Raw genomic sequence first — 23,703 nt, 5'->3', positions numbered from 1 at the left:
TGGTCACTTTTGAATGCTGGCGGTGCTTTCACTCTAGTGGTAGCATGAGACGGAGTCTACAACCCACACAAGTGGCTCAGGTAGTGCAGCTCATCCAGGATGGAAAAATCAATGCGAGCTGTGGCAAGAAGGTTTGCTGTGTCTGTCAGCGTAGTGTCCAGAGCATGGATGCGCTACAAGGAGACAGGCCAGTACATCAGGAGACGTGGAGGAGGCCGTAGGAGGGCAACAACCCAGCAGCAGGACCGCTACCACCGCCTTTGTGCAAGGAGGAGCACTGCCAGAGCCCTGCAAAATGACCTCCAGCAGGCCACAAATGTGCATGTGTCTGCTCAAACGGTCAGAAACAGACTCCATGAGGGTGGTATGAGGGCTCGATGTCCACAGGTGGGGGTTGTGCTTACAGCCCAACACCGTGCAGGACGTTTGGCATTTGCCAGAGAACACCAAGATTGGCAAATTCGCCACTGGTGCCCTGTGCTCTTCACAGATGAAAGCAGGTTCACACTGAGCACGTGACAGATGTGACAGAGTCTGGAGACGCCGTGGAGAACGTTCTGCTGCCTGCAACATCCTCCAGCATGACTGGTTTGGCGATGGGTCAGTCATGGTGTGGGGTGGCATTTCTTTGGGGGGGGCGCACAGCCCTCCATGTGCTCACCAGAGGTAGCTTGACTGCCATTAGGTACCGAGATGAGATCCTCAGACCCCTTGTGAGACCATATGCTGGTGCGGTTGGCCCTGGGTTCCTCCTAATGCAAGACAATGCTAGACCTCATGTGGCTGGAGTGTTTCAGAGTGGCCCGCCCGTTCCCCAGACCTGAATCCAATTGAGCACATCTGGGACATCATGTCTCGCTCCATCCACCAACGCCACGTTGCACCACAGACTGTCCAGGAGTTGGCAGATGCTTTAGTCCAGGTCTGGGAGGAGATCCCTCAGGAGACCATCCGCCACCTCATCAGGAGCATGCCCAGGCGTTGTAGGGAGGTCATACAGGCACGTGGAGGCCACACACACTACTGAGCCTCATTTTGACTTGTTTTAAGGACATTACATCAAAGTTGGATCAGCCTGTAGTGTGGTTTTCCACTTTAATTTTGAGTGTAACTCCAAATCCAGACCTCCATGGGTTGATACATTTGATTTCCATTGATAATTTTTGTGTGATTTTGTTGTCAGCACATTCACCTATGTAAAGAAAAAAGTATTTAATAAGAATATTTCATTCATTCAGATCTAGGATGTGTTATTTTAGTGTTCCCTTTCTTTTTTTGAGCAGTGTACATACATACATACATACATACATACATACATACATACAGTGGGGCAAAAAAGTATTTAGTCAGCCACCAATTGTGCACGTTCTCCCACTTAAAAAGATGAGAGAGGCCTGTAATTTAAATCATAGGTACACTTCAACTATGACAGACAAAATGAGAAAAGAAAATCCAGAAAATCACATTGTAGGATTTTTAATGAATTTATTTGCAAATTATGGTAGAAAATAAGTATTTGGTCACCTACAAACAAGCAAGATTTCTGGCTCTCACAGACTTGCAACTTCTTCTTTAAGAGGCTCCTCTGTCCTCCACTCGTTACCTGTATTAATGGCACCTGTTTGAACTTGTTATCAGTATAAAAGACACCTGTTCACAACCTCAAACAGTCACACTCCAAACTCCACTATGGCCAAGACCAAAGAGCTGTCAAAGGACACCAGAAACAAAATTGTAGACCTGCACCAGGCTGGGAAGACTGAATCTGCAATAGGTAAGCAGCTTGGTTTGAAGAAATCAACTGTGGGAGCAAATATTAGGAAATGGAAGGCATACAAAACCACTGATCTGGGGCTCCATGCAAGATCTCACCCCGTGGGGTCAAAATGATCACGGGGGGACCTAGTGAATGACCTGCAGAGAGCTGGGACCAAAGTAACAAAACCTACCATCAGCAAGGGCATTGAAGATGAAACGTGGCTGGGTCTTTCAGTATGACAATGATCCCAAACAAACCGCCCGGGCAACAAAGGAGTGGCTTCGTAAGAAGCATTTCAAGGTCCTGGAGTGGCCTAGCCAGTCTCCAGATCTCAACCCCATAGAAAATCTTTGGAGGGAGTTGAAAGTCTGTGTTGCCCAGCAACAGCCCCAAAACATCACTGCTCTAGAGGAGATCTGCATGGAGGAATGGGCCAAAATACCAGCAACAGTGTGTGAAAACCTTGTGAAGACTTACAGAAAACGTTTGACCTCTGTCATTGCAAAAGTATTGAGATACACTTTTGTTATTGACCAAATACTTATTTTTCACCATAATTTCAAATAAATTCATTAAAAATCCTACAATTTCTCATTTTGTCTGTCATAGTTGATTTAATGTGACCCTCTTCCTGTCTCGTAACAGATCCAGCCCCTGACGGTTGCCCTGACCCAGACTACATCCCCAGATCCAGATGATTCCAGCAGGCACAGCCCAGCCCAGGTAGTTCAGCAGAGGCTCCTCCAGCAGCAGGTGGTGACTGCAGCTGCCTCGTTTCAGATACAGACCCCCCCTCCTCACAGCCCGGCCCAACAGGCCCCAGTTTCCGCTGCAGCAGAGTCCCCAGTACAGCAGCAGCCAGCCAAGGGCCAGGCTCGCGGAGGGGCCATGAGGGGCAAGACCCAGTCCAAGCCCAGCGGGGGCAGCAGCTAGGTGCCCACAGGACTAGTTAGAACTCCCCTTTCAGCTAGGCTAAGCAGGACATCTCATCAGTGTAAATGCACTCAGTGACTGAGGAGCAGCATTATGAAGAGATCCAGCGTTATGAAGGAGTGGTGGAGTCCAGTTTGAGGTGGCTGTGTTGAATCTAATCTGGTTTAAGGAACTGCTCCATGTAAAGGAATGACCTGTATTTTAAGAGTGTCATCATCTATCTTCAACACAGTACTGTAACTGTCGGCTGTTTCCTTCGCGACTGTTTCAGAAGGTCTCCCCTGGAGGAAACCTGGACCAACATCCAGGGGGAGATTTAAGATCAGAAAAGCAGAAAAACAATATTCATGCCTTTTTTTAAATTGATGAATATATTAATGTTACTCCATAGATATCCTGTGGCTATGGGCTGGTGCATAGCTCATTTGGGGAATGTCCATTTGAATAATGTTTTGTGTATTCATACATTGTCCCTGTCCGCCTTGATGATATTATTCTCATGCTTACCGTTTATGATGTCTGTAATTTCATAGTTGGTAGATATAGAAAACACCCTTCTTGTTAAAAAAACCTATGTAGTGATAATCATATCTTTACGTTGTAAGATCGAGCTATGTATTCTGAAGAAAGCTTGTGATTGTGTCTCTGGCACCCGGATAAGCACGCATCCTACGTTATCTCCCAAGGCAGGCAGTATTACCACTGCACTGGATAACCTAGCTATCTAGTGGCAACCAGCTGATATTTTCATTACATAAAGTGCATTCAGAAAGTATTCAGACCCCTTGACCTTTTCCACATTGTTATGTTACAGCCTTATTCTAAAATGGATTAAATCGTCCCCCCCTTCTACAGATAATAACCCATAATAAGAAATTAAAAACTGATTTTTTAAATCAAAAATCTATGTACTAAAAATAAAATACTGATCACATTTACAAATATTCAGACCCTTTACTCAGTACTTTGTTGAAGCACCTTTGGTAGCGATTACAGCCTCGAGTCTTCTTGGGTATAACGCTACAAGCTTGGTACACCTGTATTTGGGGAGTTTCTCCCATTTTTCTCTGCAGATCCTCTCATGTTCTGTCGGATTGGATGGGGAGAGTCGCTGCAGTTTTTTCAGGTCTCTCCAGAGATGTTCGATTGGGTTCAGGTCCGGACTCTGGCTGGGCCATTCATGGACATTCAGAGACTTGTCCCAAATCCACTCCTGCATTGTCTTGGCTGTGTGCTTAGGGTCGTTGTCCTGTTGGAAGGTGAACCTCTGGAACAGGTTTTCATCAAGGATCTCTGTACTTTGCTCCTCCTTTCCCAGGATCCTGATTCAGGCCAAAGAGTTCAATCTCGGTATCATCAGATCAGAGAATATTGTTTCTCATACCCTTCCCCCAGGTCTGTGTTTCTTTCCAAATCATGTCCAATCAATTGAATTTACCACAGGACTCCAAACAAGTTGTAGAAACATCTCAAGGATGATCAATGGAAACAGGATGCACCTGAGATCAATTTCGAGTCTCATAGCAAAGGGTCTCAATAATTATTTAAATAAGGTAATTCTGTTTTTATTCTTAATAAATTTGCTAAAATGTTCTACACTTTTCGCTTTGTCATGAGGTGTTTTGTGTAGCTTAATGAGAGGAAAAAATAATTGTATCAATTTTAGAATAAGGCTGTAACGTAACAATGTGGAAAAAGTCAAGTGGTCTGAATACTTTCCGGATGCACTGTAAGTTTACTTTTTATAACACATTTCCTGTGATATAACCGTTGGGAAATAACGGGTACTTCTACCGTATAATAGGTTAAATCAAAAGATGGAATATGCTGCAATAGATAAAAGCCTTTCTCAGTGTTTTAGTCATGAGGGAGAAAAGAAAGCTCTCAACAGCGCTGTCTGTTTTCCCCTGCTGGCTGCTGACAGTGGCAGATATATCAGAAGAGAAAACATTTATTTGGGCCGGAGGGCAGAGATTCAGGCCTAAAGCCACTCAGAAGATCCTAGATCACTGGATCAGAGGGCATGTCACACAGTGTCAGAAGAGTCAGACTGTGTAGAAGGGCTATACACACACCACTATAGTCAATGTTGCTATCACTGCTAACATTTAAAAGACCAGTATTGTAATCTGGTCTGTTAACGGGAGCACATAAGAAGACAAAGGCCAATTTAATGCAATGAATGACGTTTAATAAATTGTCTGAAGTTACTTGGTCTTTAAGGACTGTTTGAAGGGCTTGAACAGGCCTTTGGAAATGGCAGAAAACATCCTGACGAGAAGTGGACGTTTGTGAGGCGTCTCCTGTCGGGAGCTGGCGGGGAGATCGTTTGGCAGTGCAGACATGGCAGCATGTGGCACTATGCTGGGCACTACAGAAGAGAGAGAGAGCGTTTACATGCACTTTAATTCAGAAATGATGTAATGTATGTTACAACTCAACATAACTGACACTGATAAATGAGAACCAACAGCTTGAGTTTTGGAGAATATAATTACTTTTACATAAGAGATGACTAATGATTGCGTATATAACCTTTGTAAGGTTATTTTGAAATGGCATTTCTTTGTACACCAATATCTCAAACAGACTGTTGTCCTGTTGTGTGAACTTACGCATGCCATATTCAGCAGTGGTCCGTACTTGTTCTGATTCAGAGAGGTGGGAATCCTTCTTGTTCCCCTTCTTGAATAGCTAAGTATTTAAAGAGAAAAACATGTTTTAAAAAATGTCACAGCTGACCAACCTCATGATGATAACAATCACACCTACCACACCAGCACAACAACATTTATGATTGGTTTTGGAATGAACGGATGGTTTTATATTTTTACACTGAATAGCATTGTTTACTCACATTATCTCCCACAACTGTTCATTTAAATACGTTCGCTGTACCTTTAAGTTGCTTGTCAGCCTGACCAGCCTTTGTAGAAAAGATAGTTTCCCGCTGCTAGCCCTCACATCCTCAGCCAGTGGAAGAGCCTTAGGCCCGGTGGTTTTGACTGATGTTCTTGAGGCTGCCCTCACTGCCTCATTACATCTGTGGAGAAGCGCTTCACTCAAAGACTTGACAAGAATCCTATCAAATGAAGAGTCCTGAGTCGACACGGCCTGTTGGAGGATTTTCTCCGAGCCAAACTCCTCCAACAGATTTTTATAGACGACTCTGTAGACTTTATGAATCCTCAAGTTCTCTGGATAGGCTTGTGTCTCAGAGCAGCCTGACCATGCACAGAAGACCTCCATAACTTTAGGGATCAGGTCTTGTGACTTGCGTGTGACGTCAACTGGGTAATCTTCTGCTGGGGTTTGGATTTCTGTTAGAATTCTCATTACTAACATGCTGATGAGGCAGGTGACGTCATCATCACTGCCCAAGTTATCAGAGGATGGGGTTGGAAGTGTGACATCTTTGACCATGTCTGGGCTGGTTGACATATCGTCCCTGACAATGTTTTGAGCTACACCAGAATGACTGGTGGTATCCACTTCCTCTCCATCAATGTTGGCCTTCAAGATTTGTGCTGCATTGGAGGTCTCGCTTGTTGCCATAATGGTGCCAGAAGGAGACAGCCGAGGGGAGGACTTGCCACTCAATAGATTGCCTACATCAGATATAGTGGGTTCAGATGTTTGGAGAGATTCAGTTGGAGAGGATCCTCTACTTTCTGCATCAGAATCCACAGAGTACATGACCTGGCTTACCATAACTTTGGTAAAGAGACTGACTGTCACTAAATACTGATGAAGAAGAAGAAGAGCATGAAATTCTATCTTCAGACACTCTAGCCAACACCTTGGCCCCCTGAGCCAAACTCATTGAAGTTGAATAGGGCACAAAACTAGGAAGCAGGAGGCACTTAACAGACTCCTCTACAAACAGCTGAACCAGCTCGTAAGTTGTGGGCTTCCCCACCTTGTCATTCCTCTTCAGCTTCGAAAGGATGGTATCAGATGCACTCTTTCCAGCCGCCACTGTCAGTCCCAGAGGGGTCAAGTTGCTATCGGAAATTATGCGGTTGACTTGGTGACTGAGATCACGGGAGAGAGCACCAATCCTACCCTGAGATATGAGCTCCTCCAGTCTAGCTATTGGATCTGTTAGATCAGGGTGAGATGTAACCTGCCCTTCTGCCTCTGGATATACCTTCTTCATGATGGTATCGGCTATGGCAAACATGCTTGTTCTGGCATCACACACCATTGTTTTTGGCTTAGTAGATTCGCTCATGTCAATGACTGAGCATCTTACAATGGGCTGAGCAGTACTCTCGGGTAACTCAGAAGGAATGGGAGTGCAAATTCCCACTCTGTCTTCTGTGATTTGGCAGTTGAGAATGACAACGAGGAGGAAGACCGCAGTGACTCTTGATAGACCAATTCCTCGCCACATTCGCTGCTTATCTTCTCAATGTTCTCCAGCATAGTTCCAACCACTTTATCTATTTGTGAAAGCTGTCCTGCAGCCACCATTTGGTCAGATTTTGACAGTTGCTCCTGGACACTGCTGATGATACTGTCCTCTGGCATTCCCAGGTGGACTTTCAGTGAGGTCTGGGAACTTTAAAATGAACAAGCAAAGCATGTTAATTGCTGTCTGAAGTTGGAAAATCGATATCTTAGTGCTAACAAATCTAACAAGCATTATAATTGAGTATTCTAAATGTAATTTATATGTGTGCATTAGATATTGCAAAACACACCTGTTAGAAAGCTGGAAAATATTGAAATGGGGAAATTATTGTTCATCAGTTTGAGGGTTAGGATTAACTGCACACACACACACATTATGGGGAACATACAGTACCTCTTGGAAGAGGGTGTGCTAGACCTTGGTCGGAGAACCCTGCCGCCACAGTTACTTCGCCAAATATTTAACTTCCTGGATGAGCTCCAGTCTTTTCTGCTCAAAGGCAGTGAAGGATCCACCCCTCGAGTGTGTCAGCGTTGTCATAAAAGCCCGTCACCCATAGAATGCGGGCCAGGGCCGGCAGCAGGATCTGCAGGGTGGTCTGTGCAATGAAGTTGACAATGGTCTTGCACAATTTTGCAAGCTGTTCCTTTGTCATCTGCATTGCACAAACAAAAACAGAACACAGCAGGTTTGGCAATGAAACTGATGTAAAGTATTCTAGATTGAACAGAATGCATTTCACCAACATCGTTTTCCTTATCTGTGACTGAATTCAAAGTTGGATGAAGTATGACAGATTAATGAACGTAATAGCAGAATAGAACTATGGTTAATTCCTCTCTCTTGATTCAACACAACATTCCCAAATCAAAGGTCAAAGGCTGATGGAGAAACGTACAGGTTTTTTAAAATCCTTTATAGATCACTTGCCATTGCCTAGAAAAGAAAAAAGAAATGTGTTTTACTTACTTTTTATTTCCTTCTGCACAAAATATGTGAGGCTAGAGCAAAACATGGTTCTAACATACTATCAGTAAGATTGCGCATGAATGAGATGAGGATTGGGTAGCAGTCCTCCATCTCATCTTTGTTGCCTGGGCCGAATGCAGCCTTAAGAGCATTCTTCTCCAAGAGCTCAATAACAGATCCTCTGTCCGGGTGTTTATTCCACAATCCTAAATATGTTATTACCATATAGGACAATTCAGGATAAGTCAGACGCTTTTCTCTTAATACAATACTTTGATAAAATTGCTACAATAGGACTATTGAATAAAACTATCCAGGTCAATGCAGCTATTGTGACAATTGAGTGTTACTAGTCTAGTAGTTGCCCTGTCACTCCTGACATTTTACCTTTCCTGTCTTCTTGGGCTCCTTCTTGAGCTGGGCCACTGGTTCTTCCTCAACAACCTCCCTCCCCTCCCTCTGGGGATCATCATCATCTCTCTGTACTACCTGAAGGACATAGGAATTTCATGTCAATGTCAGATTAGATTCTTGCAAAGGACATCATAGAGCTACAGCCATAGCAGAGCTAAACTGGTGATTGACTTAATAGAGAGAATTAGACATTTGTTTTGCAATAGACTATGTTATCTTAAATGACGTTTTCCTTAGTTACATTCCCAAATATTTAGTGTCATTTAACCTACCTTTTCTTCATCCATAATAGCATACAGTATTTTTTATATCTCGAAAAACTTGTCCTTGTCTGTGTTGTTTTCACTCATGTTGAGTTTACTGAGGACAATATTGCAGCCACTGACGAATTAAGAACTTCATACCACGTCATGGAATGTTAGACCTTTATGCACATTCCCATTCTCTCATTAATATTGGGGGGGAAATATATTGATCAGATTACACACTTTCCCCATCAACCGTTTTCGATACAGCTAGGCCCAAAATCTGTTCACTAAGCACTGCGACTCAGCAGGTCAAAACAGAAATAAACCTAGTCTAATTTCGTGTCGACCTCTTTTGGATTTATTTCGGTACCCCATTTAGTGAGCCAGTTGATTGATCTATTCCTTATAGTGCATTCCTTAAAAGTAGGCCTACATTAGTGAATAAGGTGCTATTTGGTAGCATATTCCTCTCTAGCCCATGCCTCCACCAATCCAATGATTTTAGATTTGTAGGAAGAAGCGAACGAGTGTACACTTCAGGAGAAGGGAGATATTATTGGACTGTATCCCTAGGCTATAGCCAGGCCTAAACCAAGTAGCCTTGAGTACGATCCCAAAAGCTTGGATTGCAGAAGGCCTATCAGAGCTAAATTGGTGATAACAACTTTAAACTTACTGTAAAACATGTTCTACCTTCCCCTATATTTCACTTACGTTTTCTTCCACCATAGCGAATTGTATATCCCGAAAAGCATGTCATTGACTGTTTTGGCTTTGCTACTTTCATGTCGAGTTATGATAAAAGAGCATTTTTGCAGACGCAGACTTTTAGTTAATCGGGGACGTCATGGACTGAAGGCAGTAGAGGTTAATTGGTTTTAAGAAATGTTTATATGTCGCCCTCTTGTGGAATTATTTAGGTACAACAACGTGTTGTGTAGGATCCAAATGATTGTTTTCTCCTCATCCCTGTGTTACGTCCTATTATCAGTCATAAACAGAGAGCAATACACTTTAATAGTAAAGAGGTAACACTCTTTGTTCCGGTACCCTGCTTCACCCAATGTGATACGGTATCGCTATTATTATTATTTTTTTAAAATTTTAGAACACATTCAAGAACCTCCAGAAGCTAACTAGCTAATTAGCTAAAAGCTATTTAGTCATAGTTAGCCAATGCTAGCGGCTTTTACCTTCTGCACAGATACCAGCCCTGTTCTTAGCCTGGATAATACTCGCCAGTCTACTAGTATCGGACTGTCTCTCCACAACAACGCCGGATTCCTGCCGTAATCCCTGGACCACTACTTCTGATCTTCACAGCTAGATCACAACTTGCAGCTAACTAGCTCACAGCTAGCTTGCACTCATCGTGGCATCCAGTACCGAAGCTATCCCTGAGGCCCACCTCCCGGCCTACTCAGCTGTTCTCCCGAACCCCACTCATACACGGCTAGAGCCCAATACTCCACCTGATCCTTGCTGCAAACTCTGGACCTTGGCACCGGTTCATCGCTGCTACCGATTGGCTATAGTGGATCTATAGTGGATAACGCCACTGCCAAGAAGGTAGCACCAGTTAGCCGTGAGCCAGGCGCATCTCCCTGCTAGCATTCTAAATTCTACAATACCTCTTTCGCCATCTGGCTTGGATTCTCTGTCGACAAGGCCCCCCGCCGCACCACCACGACTGGTCTGCCGACGAATACTCCATCCGCTGTGCCTTCAACCGGCCTCCGTCGGAGGGCTACTAACTTTAAACGCCGTGTAGCCCGCGTGCTAGCGTAATGGCGCCTTCCCTTTTCCATCTACTGCTGCCTTCTGGACACTATTATCACTTGGCTACAAAGCTGATGCCTGCTGGACTGTCGATATATCTGACGTCATGTATTTGATATCTTTATGTGAAGGTTCATGTCCATATTGACATCAGTTCATTGTGTTTGAGGACGGTTCACTGACCAGTTTCCAACGGATACGATTAGACTAGTTTAACAGTTACAGAACAGCTACAGTAGCCTATCAGAACAGCTGCAGTATCAGAGGCTCAGAGCCTTAATTAACGGGCTACACATAATGGCTGACGACAGCCAGGTAAGGTTCATTTTAGCCTACGTTTAATGAGCTTTACAGTTGTCCTAATTCCATCTTGTTCTAATGGCAAGTCTGCCTTAAGTGCAGAAACTATGGTTGATATTAGAAAATAAGTATGATTGGAAGTTTAGGCAAGTAATTCCAATTGGGGAATTGTTGTGGGATGTTAGCATACCATATTGCGCGTGTAGCATTCGTGCCATGGAGGATTGTGCAGGCCGGCAGGTTGCTACAGGATCCTAGTATCATGTATGTTATAGGGATCAGATCTGGCTGACTTTTTAATCTGAACTGCTCATTGGCTGTCCATAATGAGCCCAGCGAGCAGGATGTGTAGCTGGGCTCTGCAATAATTAGCTCCCAGAGCAATTACAAATAACTATTATTGTTTTAAAAGCGTCATTACAACTAGCAACATGACGGTCAGTCACCTCTAAGCAGGACTCAGTTGAAACGCAATGTGTTGGATTTGTCCATGTCTCGCTAAATTAACCTAGCTACCATAACAGCCGTGGAGAATTTATACTACAGTTTTAAGGGATCTCTCTGAAGGTTTTAGATGATACAGTGGTGCTTCGTCCTCTGGATGAAGAACCATACATCTCGGCTTGGCTTCATTGCATTATTATTTGGGGAACGTTGACATGCCATTTGTGTTGACGGATGGATGAAAATAATGTAATTATAGTATCGTTATACATAGGCTAGCAGGAAAATCCGCATGAGATATCCATAGAACTGAGCCCTGCTCCATTTCAGCACCATGCCGCGGTCTCAGGTGCTGCCCTGAGGCGAAACATTTCAGCACCATGGCACTGTCCCCTGACGCCAAGAAACGTGTCAGCTCTATGCAGCGGACAGCTCCACAGTGCTGAAATAGTTAAAGCCCCCTTGAACGTCTGATTTGAAATTATTCTGCAAGTGGTTATAATTTATTGCACGTCCTAGTTTTGCAGCTTTACAACCTCAGAATTATAGCTAATGGATGGCAGCGAGTTACGTTTTTGTATATGGTGATGAATGACGATGCATGATAAACCATAAATTAAACGCAAAAACGTGCACTTAGACATATTTTCGTTTGGCAGAACTTTGACAAGCTTTGATTTGTTTTCTAATGAAATTGACAATTCATATAGACATTAGACTTAGGCCTAATTGTGACATCATGTGTGTATGACATCTTTGAAGAATGCTCTGGCTTCAGCCAATCGGAATCGAGTATTCAACAATGCTTTGGCATAATTCAAGGACGTTCATATTCACTTCAGTTGTCTGCCGATGGTTCACTGACGTTTTTTCAAAGGAGGTATTAGTATTTCCTCTAAACAGCCTACAACAATAAGCTACTCATCATGTCAGATGACAGCAAGGTATGGTTCATTTGCCTATTTTGAGTTTAGAGGAGAAATTACTAACAATAGTTTGATCCATGGCCTGAAATCTGACCACTATTGCCGTTTTGTTTGAAATAGGAGTGAATAAGTTGTTTCATAAAGTAACAACCTAGGACTGATATTGACCTCTTATTTATCCACCAGAGCGTGAAATGGGAGGATCCCCCGGATGACCAAAATAAGGTTGTGGAGACACATGAGACCAGCAAAGACAGGACAGGAGGCAAGGTAAGAAATATGCTGTCCTTTACACATGCTCTGCCTACTTAGGCACAGATATAGGATTAGTTTACTATCACTAAATCCTAGCCTTAAAGCATTAGGAGGAGATGCTACACTGACCTTAGATCTGCTATTAGACCTATAATCTGTTGTCATGTAGGCTAAACGTAAGTCCAGTGGCGGTGCCAAGAAGACTTCCGTGGAGGAGGACAGCAGCATTGGTGCAGGTCCGAGATTACTTCATGTTGGGTGCAGGTCGTGTTCAAATTCATCAGCACCGATCTGAGTAGATAGTATCTATATAGGTGAAAGCAATATAGTGGAGGCCCGCAGAGAGATGTGCTTTTACCTGTCCAGTGCAATCAAATCCCTAAAGGTGAAGGAAATTAGGGATCAAGTTCAGATTCAACTTTAGATTTCTCTTTGCGGTTTCCCAGAGTCTTCTCAGACACCCGGGTGTGGTTTCCGGGAAAGGGGATCTATCATTGAGCAGCTGGAGAAGGAGGCTCAGAGGACTCTAATGCCTTCTCTCAAGATTGGGACATGCTGTGCCCCAATCCTCCTCTCCTTCCTGAGGAGTCTAACTGATGAGCAAGTCCCATGTCTTTTTCCAACCTCACATACAACAACTCTGAATTTATTGTCATAGTGCACCTTCTAACCACAAATGGGATTTCAAACACTACACCTAACCCTAACATCACTGTAACCACACACCTAACTCTTCCTGTAAATCAAGAACAAAATATCTCATGGACTTGCTAATTGCTTAAATAAATACACGTTTATTTTCCCTGACATGGCTATCTAGTGACTCCACTAACTCAACACCAGTGTGCAGGTAAAATATGTTTCCTTCCTTTTCTTTTCTCTAGCCAATGGAGAGTGATTCAGCAGGGCATGAAAAATAATGTAAGTCTCTCCACATAAGGTTCTGGTCAAAAGTTGTGCGCTATATAGGGAATGGTGTCATGGAATTGCTTGATTGACAAAAACATTACTCTGTTTGTTGGCCATAGCTCACATTCGAGCAGCTCTCAATGCTGTGTCTGAAGATTGTTAAAGTCGTGACCCAGACAGCCCTCCGCATTCTCCTACCAGCGCTAGCTCGTATCATGGGGGTGAACCTGAGGAGTGGGGCAACCTCCCCAGAATCCCAGTGCTCTCTGACAGGGTCTGAGGATTCCTTAGGCGGTCTGGATGAGAGAGAGAAAAGGCTGCTGATCAGTGAGATGAACTACTGGACTAAGGAGAGGAGGAGGAATGGCAGTGCAGGATGCCGCCAAAAATCCACTCGCAGGACCTCATCACCATGCTGTTCGCCTAAGAGGTATGTTCACAGCAATATTTCAACATAATAATTGCAAGACCTGATCCATACTTATCATAAATTATTAACTTGGAATTCACACCTTGTAGTTTTAAGTTCTGGTCAGAAATGTTGCCACTGGGGGGGTGGGTCCAGGTGAAAGTCATTTTTAACTGGGTAAGCCATGAAGTCATCTATGAATAAATAGATCAGGTACATGCCTTTCAGAAATAATCATATTCTGATGTCGTACAAACATAAAAATCAGGCAAAAAATAGTGTCAATTTTGCTTTTAGGCTTCTAGAACTAAGGTGGTATGAGAAGTAATCCATCATTGCTCTAATTTGGTTTTCAGGCTCACTAATGACCCAGATTAGATACAGTTGGTTACATTTGCATGGCTTAAGTGGTGATTGTGTGTTTATCTTCAAGGTCCCAGACCTCATTGCAGAGCTTGCCTGCAACTAGAGAGGCTCCCCTCATGGAGGAGCCTCTGAAGGCTCTTTTTGGGGTAACGGAAGAGAGCCTTCTGATATCCCTGGTTGAGGGTCACTCCAACCCCACCTCCTCCAGCTCCTCCGAGTTGAGCTGTGCTATCGTGGGGGAGGTGGTACACCAGCTTAACTCTGGCCTCTCAGTGGCCATTCAGGCCAGCCCGGGGAGTTGCCCCCCTATGGACAGTCAGGACATAGCAGCAGGCAAGGAGGTCATTCGGGTAGCCTCGGTTCAGATCCTGGCCGAGCTACAGAGCCAAACATCTGAGCCAGAGTGGGTAGGGTTTATCGAGCCCCTCATGGACCCTGTGACCGATGATGTGCTGGAGGCCATTGTCGGCACAATGGACAAAATGGCACAGGACTTCAACATCCTATTGGATCTGGCCAAGAAGATGACAATCTTGGGGTCTAAATTTCTGACCAATCTTCAATGTGACCTAGATGTTGAGTGTCCATCTGGGAAGGAAGGGACCACTCACTTTCTCAAAGAGACTGGATCCTCTACCAGTGTGGTGGCCAGAAAGATTCAGACCCTCTCTAGCCCCGACTTTCAGTCTAAAGCCCTGAAGGCGGTGAGCACCATCCTTACAAGGAAAGTCAGCAGCTCTTCTGGCATGGTTCCTTCCTCTAGGCCTTCTAGTGCTGCTCCTAGCCTTACTGAAGCCCCGCCGAATACCAGCTGCACAGCCCTGACATCTGTAACCTCCACTGCCACAGTGATTGTTAAGGCATTTGTGGGAGGCATGGAGACGATAGCATCATTTGAAGACACATGTGAAGCAGTTGATTGGCCAGTTCCTGTAAATGACCACAAAACAGGGTCTTCACAGAAGAGAACCTTCTCTCTAGCCGGCACACTCTATGGCCGTATACGAGCAAAGCTGAGGGACCTTTTAACTCTAGCCGCTCGAGAAGAAGGTGTGGCTAAGGATGCTTCTCTTCGGGAGACTTCAGACACCCTGGAAAAGGCAACTGTTTCAACTGTTGAGGTCCAGTTACCCAGCACCGAACACAGTAGAGTTCCCAGAGAGAGCCAACCAATACCAGCTCTCTGTCTCTCCAATCTGGATACCAGTACTCAAGAAGTTCTTAGCAGTGTTTTTTCCATCTACAAGTCAGAGTTATCAAAAGTGGAGAATAAATCCTTAACCGTTGTCAGTTCATCTGATGAGTCCCTAGAGGCTTGTTGGTTTGTTGATGGTGTCCTATCAAAGCTTGATGACTATACTATTTCCCAGTCACCCTCACCCAATGAAGACTTGAGCGTGAGTACTCAATATTCTCAACTGAGCTCAGAAGAGAGTGTCAGAATCACAGAGTCCTCAACTAGTCTGATTCAGAGCATTAAGAAGCTCTCTAGCAATGACTTTCAGACTCAGGCAGAAGAGGCAGTGAGTAAAGTGCTGATGAGATCCAGTCATTCCTTTATCACACAGATCAGCCATACTGGTCTTCAGAAAAGTCTGCAGGCTGGCTTATCATCTAGCTCACCATCAGAGATCCATGTCCTTTCAGAATCCATGTCCTCCATGTCCTCTGAGAATACAGCCTCTGGATTAGTGGAAACCTTTGTCAAAGGAATGGCGACTATTTTCCAGAAAAATGAGTCCACTGACACTGTGCTACTGGAAAGAAGTGGGAGAGTTTCACAGTGCTCCCACGGGGGCTCCCAACTGGATGATACTGAATTGAGTGTTAAAATATCAGAGGAGAAGCTTTGGTCAACAGCTAAGAACATCTGCGTCAGTATGAAGAACACACTTAAGGATTTCTTCACAGGGCTGAAGCCATCCGGATCCGAAAGGACAGAAATGGCTTCTTCCAAAGAGACCCTTGGGGAAATCCTGGTTGCTATCCAGAGTGAAATCTCAAACTTCGGGCGAATGAAGGATTCCAGGGAGCTCCTTCAGATCAATGATATGGTAGGAACTATGCTGAAGGAGATTGAGAAAAGTGAGGATGACAGTGAACAAGTCTGCCAAGACATCCCTCGAACCTGTTCATCTTTATCCACTTCTTTAAATGGTCGTAGTTCCTTGTCCAGCTCTTCAAAGGGTCCTAGGTCAGAGTGTGAGTTAGAGATCAACCTCCCTGGCACTCCCATCCCTGACAAAGTGCCTTTTGATCTGACCTGCCCCATCGTCAGGAGCTCCTGCATCGACACCAGGGACTCTAAAATGCCAGAGATTTCTACAAGTGACCTAAAGACAAAGATGATGGCACACACAGATGAACCCCTGCATTGTAACAGTCCAATGACTGACAGCAGCCGACCACCGAGTGCTAAAGTCTCTTTTCGATCCTCAACTCCGTCTTTCACCAGCAAGGGAACCTCTTTGGTACCAAAGGGAGAGGGTATTGACATTGAAGAGAAGGAGGTGTGTATCCCCAGCAGCTCTGGCCATCTGAGGGAGCTCTTAATCATCCCGGACATCAGCAGTGCCACTACATTCCCACTGCAGTACTTGATGGACTCCAGCAAAGATGATGGCATCTGTTTTGTCACCATACTGGTGATAAGGTTGCTATCGGAGATCAGACCCTCAGCCCTAGATGGACCCTCCCAACAGGCAGCAGATCTGACAGAAACATCTCAGCAACTCATCAGACAAGTCCTGTCTGAGTTCTGTGCTGTATCTAGATTATCCAGGACACAGGCATATTCCCAGAACCTGAACATCCAAAGGGTGTTCAGAGGTGTACATAAAAACCTCATGGAGGAGTTTGGCTCTTATAACACCCTGCAAGCTGCTATGTCCTCCCAAGACCCTGCATTTGACAGAGTCCTGGTAAAGTCCTTGACCCAGCAGCTGGTACAGGGATGCAAGGAGGCGTCAAGACCAGCTTCTGCTGCAACAAACCCATCAGACCAGGCTGAGACGGAGAGGGGGGCTGAGCAGAAAGCAAGAAGGAGCTTCCTTTGCTTTTCAATGACCAAACTCAGGATCAACTTCAAGGTATAGCAGGGAGTTAGCATTTGTTTTTTGTTCCAGTTAGGTGCTGATGTTATTGATGTGGCTATGATAAGACAAATACATTAAATAAATGTTTTATTCATCACTAAATTGTTGCCTTGGATTCAGAAGTGTTCCATTTATTTATTCTCTGTACCATTTTCTTTACCTTTCTTCTGTTAGCGTTCCAAGAGAGCAAACAAAAAGGACTGCCATTCAGTCCAGGAACAGACTGAGATTCCCTCTACTGATGGACATTGCATAGGTAAGGATGTTTAAGAGCTCTGCTATAGCTTGTAGTTTTGGTTTAGGTGTGTGTTAGAAACATAGGTATGCCTACCAAACTCATAGCACTTGTTATTTTTCAACGTTACTATTCTGCATCTCTCTCCCCCCCAGTTGGAGAGGTTTCTCCCTCCATATCTCAGTCTGTCAAAAAACGATCCTTGATTGTCAGGGTCTTTTCAGCAATGATGAAGCCATTTAGGCGCTTCACCAAGAAGAACCTGTAACCTGTTACGCTGCATGAAGAACTACTTATGTAACAGCAAGACTTTTGACAAGAGGAATTTCTGCATGTCTACCCTTTCAAAGTCTATTTGATCAAATAAATGCCATTGATTTTACAAGAATTTCAAGTGTTTTGGAAGATTGATAATACTAAAGCAGATTTTCTCAGAGAAATGCACTAGTTCCCCCTTGGTTACACATTTATTGTGCAGTTTTTGAGTTGGCAGGACTTGGTGCAGCAGGTAGCCTTGTGGTTAGAGCATTGGGCCAGTAACTGAAAGGTTGCTAGGTCAGATCCCTGAGCTAACCATGTAAAAATATGACGTTCTGCTCCTGAACAAGGTAGTTAACCCACTGTTCCTAAGCTGTCATTGTAAATAAGAATTTGTTCTAAACTGACTTGTCTAGTAAAATAAATAAAATAACCACAGCTTGACTCTAATACAATAGTTGCTGCATAGACTGTCAGATAACCAGATGTTCTCTATTAATTTAGTTAGATTGGTAAGAGCTTATTAGCAGCAAGGGGAAAACACATAGAGGAGAATTAGCTATCTGCAGCTAGATCAACCCTCTGAGATGTTTTCTATATGTTGAAAATATAAGGTCCAACAGTTGACAGTGTATGTCAGAGCAAAAACCAAGCCATGAGGTCGAAGGAATTGTCCATAGAACTCAGAGACATGATTGTGTCAAGACACAGATCTGGTGAAGGGTACCAAAACGTTTCTGCAATATTGAAGGTCCCCAAGGACACAGTGGCCTCCATCATTCTTAAACGGAAGAAGTCTGGAACCACCAAGACTCTTCCTAGAGCTGGCCGCCAGGCCAAACTGAGCAATCGGGGGAGAAGGGCAGTGGAGTATCTTCAACAGCCATAGGCCCAGGGATTTCACATCACATTCCATGATGCAATGCAGAATACGGCTTCACACAGAACAATCACCAAACCCATAAGATAACACTTAGCACAGCCAACCATCATGTATCACATGAAGAGGCATGTGTGTTCTCCAGACGTGATACCTTGTCATGGACCTGCTGTTTCGATCTTCGCTCTCTCTCTCCCTCTCCCCCACCTCTCTCTCTCCCTCTCTCTCTCTACCACACCTGTTGTCTCGACCTCTGAATGTTCGTCTATGAAAAGCCAACTGACAATTACTCCGGAGGTGCTGACCTGTTGCACCCTCTGTAACCACATTATTTTGTTGACTCTGCTGGTCATCTATGAAGAATGTTTGAACTACAGTACTTGAAGAACGATCTGGCCTTACGATCTGGCCATGTACGCTTATAATCTCCACCGGCACAGCCAGAAGAGGACTAGCCACCCCTCAGAGCCTGGTTCCTCTCTAGGTTTCTTCCTAGGTTCCTGTTTTTCTAGAGAATTTTTCCTAGCCACCGTGCTTCTAAATCTGCATTGCATGCTATTTGAGGTTTTAAGCTGGGTGTCGGAATAAGCATTTTGTGACATCTGCCGATGTAAAAAGAGCTTTATAAATAAATTGTACTGATTGATTGATGATTGATTGTATGAAATGGAGTAGCATATATCCATCATGTAAAATGAACATTGAGCACTGTCTCCATGGAGTATAGCACTGCAGCCTTAGGCAATGTATATTTACGTGGTGCATAACATTATCTCATATCACATGTATGGCAAGACATGATTGATGTAATTAGATGCTCTGGAGAGATCCCACCCTCCTTCCCCAACACATGTAGAATGCTTAGAAACCACCAGAAACCTGTGAAATAGATCAACAGATGATGTTTTATCTCCTCTCAAGGTCTGTTGATTTACAGTATCTCAGAATCAGGAACTGTCATATCCCATGTGATATGTCAAAACAAGTTGATACATGGTGCATTGGGTTTGTATTTATTGTGGATCCCCTTTAGCTGCAGCAGTTACTCTTCATGGGGTCCAGTAAAATGAAGGCAGTTATATAATTGTAAAAACATTCCCGATACATTCACAACAGATTTCACAAAATCCATGTTCCTTTTTGATTTCGGGGCAGGCTGTCAACAGCACGTACTGTGACACTATGATAAGTCAACAATACCTCTAGGCATATCTGACGTCATGTATTTGATATCTTTATGTGAAGGTTCATGTCCATATTGACATCAGTTCATTGTGTTTGAGGACGGTTCACTGACCAGTTTCCAACGGATACGATTAGACTAGTTTAACAGTTACAGAACAGCTACAGTAGCCTATCAGAACAGCTACAGTAGCCTATCAGAACAGCTGCATTATCAGAGGCGCAGAGCCTTAATTAACGGGCTACACATAATGGCTGACGACAGCCAGGTAAGGTTCATTTTAGCCTACGTGTAATGAGCTTTACAGTTGTCCTAATCCCATCTTGTTCTAATGGCAAGTCTGCCTTAAGTGCAGAAACTATGGTTGATATTAGAAAATAAGTATGATTGGAAGTTTAGGCAAGTAATTCCAATTGGGGAATTGTTGTGGGATGTTAGCATACCATATTGCGCGTGTAGCATTCGTGCCATGGAGGATCGTGCAGGCCGGCAGGTTGCTACAGGATCCTAGTATCATGTATGTTATAGGGATGAGATCTGGCCGACTTTTTCACCTGAACTGCTCATTGGCTGTCCATAATGAGCCCAGCGAGCAGGATGTGTAGCTGGGCTCTGCAATAATTAGTTCCCAGAGCAATTACAAATAACTATTCTTGTTTTAAAAGCGTCATTACAACTAGCAACATGACGGTCAGTCACCTCTAAGCATGACTCAGTAGAAACGCAATGTGTTGGATTTGTCCATGTCTCGCTAAATTAACCTAGCTACCATAACAGCCGTGGAGAATTTATACTACAGTTTTAAGGGATCTCTCTGAAGGTTTTAGATGATACAGTGGTGCTTCGTCCTCTGGATGAAGAACCATACATCTCGGCTTGGCTTCATTGCATTATTATTTGGGGAACGTTGACATGCCATTTGTGTTGACGGATGGATGAAAATAATGTAATTATAGTATCGTTATACATAGGCTAGCAGGAAAATCCGCATGAGATATCCATAGAACTGAGCCCTGCTCCATTTCAGCACCATGCCGCGGTCTCAGGTGCTGCCCAGACTCGAAACATTTCAGCACCATGGCACTGTCCCCTGACGCCAAGATACGTGTCAGCTCTATGCAACGGAACGTCTTTGATTTGAAATTATTCTGCAAGTGGTTATAATTTATTGCACGTCCTAGTTTTGCAGCTTTACAACCTCAGAATTATAGCTAATGGATGGCAGCGAGTTACGTTTTTGTATATGGTGATGAATGACGATGCATGATAAACCATAAATTAAACGCAAAAACGTGCACTTAGACATATTTTCGTTTGGCAGAACTTTGACAAGCTTTGATTTGTTTTCTAATGACATTGACAATTCATATAGATATTAGACTTAGGCCTAATTGTGACATCATGTGTGTATGACATCTTTGAAGAATGCTCTGGCTTCAGCCAATCGGAATCGAGTATTCAACAATGCTTTGGCATAATTCAAGGACGTTCATATTCACTTCAGTTGTCTGCCGATGGTTCACTGACGTTTTTTCAAAGGAGGTATTAGTATTTCCTCTAAACATCCTACAACAATAAGCTACTCATCATGTCAGATGACAGCAAGGTATGGTTCATTTGCCTATTTTGAGTTTAGAGGAGAAATTACTAACAATATAGTAGGTCACTAACACAGCAATAGGTCTCACTGGTTTGATCCATGGCCTGAAATCTGACCACTATTGCCGTTTTGTTTAAAATAGGAGCGAATAAGTTGTTTCATAAAGTCACAACCTAGGACTGATATTGACCTCTTATTTATCCACCAGAGCGTGAAATGGGAGGATCCCCCGGATGACCAAAATAAAGTTGTGGAGAACATGAAGGATGAAACAGAGACACATGAGACCAACAAGAACAGGACAGGAGGCAAGGTAAGAAATATGCTGTCCTTTACACATGCTCTGCCTACTTAGGCACAGATCTAGGATTAGTTTACTATCACTAAATCCTAGCCTTAAAGCATTAGGAGACGCTACACTGACCTTAGATCTGCTATTAGACCTATAATCTGTTGTCATGTAGGCTAAACGTAAGTCCAGTGGCGGTGCCAAGAAGACTTCCGTGGAGGAGGACAGCAGCATTGGTGCAGGTCCGAGATTACTTCATGTTGGGTGCAGGTTGTGTTCAAATTCATCAGCACCGATCTGAGTAGATAGTATCTATATAGGTGAAAGCAATATAGTGGAGGCCCGCAGAGAGATGTGCTTTTACCTGTCCAGTGCAATCAAATCCCTAAAGGTGAAGGAAATTAGGGATCAAGTTCAGATTCAACTTTAGATTTCTCTTTGCGGTTTCCCAGAGTCTTCTCAGACACCCGGGTGTGGTTTCCGGGAAAGGAGATCTATCATTGAGCAGCTGGAGAAGGAGGCTCAGAAAACTCTAATGCCTTCTCTCAAGATTGGGACATGCTGTGCCCCAATCCTCCTCTCCTTCCTGAGGAGTCTAACTGATGAGCAAGTCCCATGTCTTTTTCCAACCTCACATACAACAACTCTGAATTTATAGTCATAGTGCACCTTCTAACCACAAATGGGATTTCAAACACTACACTTAACCCTAACATCACTGTAACCACACACCTAACTCTTCCTGTAAATCAAGAACAAAATATCTCATGGACTTGCTAATTGCTTAAATAAATACACGTTTATTTTCCCTGACATGGCTATCTAGTGACTCCACTAACTCAACACCAGTGTGCAGGTAAAATATGTTTCCTTTCTTTTCTTTTCTCTAGCCAATGGAGAGTGATTCAGCAGGGCATGAAAAATAATGTAAGTCTCTCCACATAAGGTTCTGGTCAAAAGTTGTGCGCTATATAGGGAATGGTGTCATGGAATTGCTTGATTGACAAAAACATTACTCTGTTTGTTGGCCATAGCTCACATTCGAGCAGCTCTCCATGCTGTGTCTGAAGATTGTTAAAGTCGTGACCCAGACAGCCCTCCGCATTCTCCTACCAGCGCTAGCTCGTATCATGGGGGTGAACCTGAGGAGTGGGGCAACCTCCCCAGAATCCCAGTGCTCTCTGACAGGGTCTGAGGATTCCTTAGGCGGTCTGGATGAGAGAGAGAAAAGGCTGCTGATCAGTGAGATGAACTACTGGACTAAGGAGAGGAGGAGGAATGGCAGTGCAGGATGCCGCCAAAAATCCACTCGCAGGACCTCATCACCATGCTGTTTGCCTAAGAGGTATGTTCACAGCAATATTTCAACATAATAATTGCAAGACCTGATCCATACTTATCATAAATTATTAACTTGGAATTCACACCTTGTAGTTTTAAGTTCTGGTAAGTTCTGGTTCTGGAAATGTTGCCACTGGGGGGGTGGGTCCAGGTGAAAGTCATTTTTAACTGGGTAAGCCATGAAGTCATCTATGAATAAATAGATCAGGTACATGCCTTTCAGAAATAATCATATTCTGATGTTGTACAAACATAAAAATCAGGCAAAAAATCGTGTCAGTTGGCTTTAGGCTTCTAGAACTACGGTGGTATGAGAAGTAATCCATCATTGCTCTAATTTGGTTTTCAGGCTCACTAATGACCCAGATTAGATACAGTTGGTTACATTTGCATGGCTTAAGTGGTGATTGTGTGTTTATCTTCAAGGTCCCAGACCTCATTGCAGAGCTTGCCTGCAACTAGAGAGGCTCCCCTCATGGAGGAGCCTCTTAAGGCTCTTTTTGGGGTAACGGAAGAGAGCCTTCTGATATCCCTGGTTGAGGGTCACTCCAACCCCACCTCCTCCAGCTCCTCCGAGTTGAGCTGTGCTATCGTGGGGGAGGTGGTACACCAGCTTAACTCTGGCCTCTCAGTGGCCATTCAGGCCAGCCCGGGGAGTTGCCCCCCTATGGACAGTCAGGACATAGCAGCAGGC

At 43.9% G+C, this 23,703-nt stretch overlaps 1 protein-coding gene across 3 annotated transcripts; it reads right to left on the bottom strand.

Annotated features, from left to right (window-relative positions):
- Positions 1-4,867: 4,867 nt before the first annotated feature.
- Positions 4,868-10,535, bottom strand: LOC110515158. 3 transcript variants are annotated; one of them, XM_036972849.1, is made up of 7 exons: positions 10,372-10,535; positions 8,466-8,567; positions 8,008-8,045; positions 7,503-7,764; positions 5,591-7,256; positions 5,308-5,386; positions 4,868-5,063 (listed from the first exon to the last, which is right to left on the bottom strand). In XM_036972849.1, exons 5-7 carry the CDS (start codon positions 6,401-6,403, stop codon positions 4,900-4,902), a joined length of 1,056 nt encoding a protein of 351 aa, XP_036828744.1. In that variant the 5' UTR covers positions 6,404-7,256; positions 7,503-7,764; positions 8,008-8,045; positions 8,466-8,567; positions 10,372-10,535; the 3' UTR covers positions 4,868-4,899. The 3 variants fall into 3 exon arrangements, with proteins under 3 accessions (XP_036828744.1, XP_036828742.1, XP_036828743.1); XM_036972847.1 differs by having other exon boundaries at positions 5,591-7,764; positions 10,213-10,535; XM_036972848.1 differs by lacking the exon at positions 8,008-8,045 and having other exon boundaries at positions 5,591-7,764.
- Between the last annotated feature and the right edge of the window lie 13,168 nt (positions 10,536-23,703).

The sequence above is a fragment of the Oncorhynchus mykiss genome, unplaced genomic scaffold, assembly GCF_013265735.2.
Source record: "Oncorhynchus mykiss isolate Arlee unplaced genomic scaffold, USDA_OmykA_1.1 un_scaffold_195, whole genome shotgun sequence".
In the NCBI taxonomy this organism is placed as follows: Eukaryota; Metazoa; Chordata; class Actinopteri; order Salmoniformes; family Salmonidae; genus Oncorhynchus; species Oncorhynchus mykiss.
This window is presented reverse-complemented; position numbering and strand designations above follow the sequence as displayed.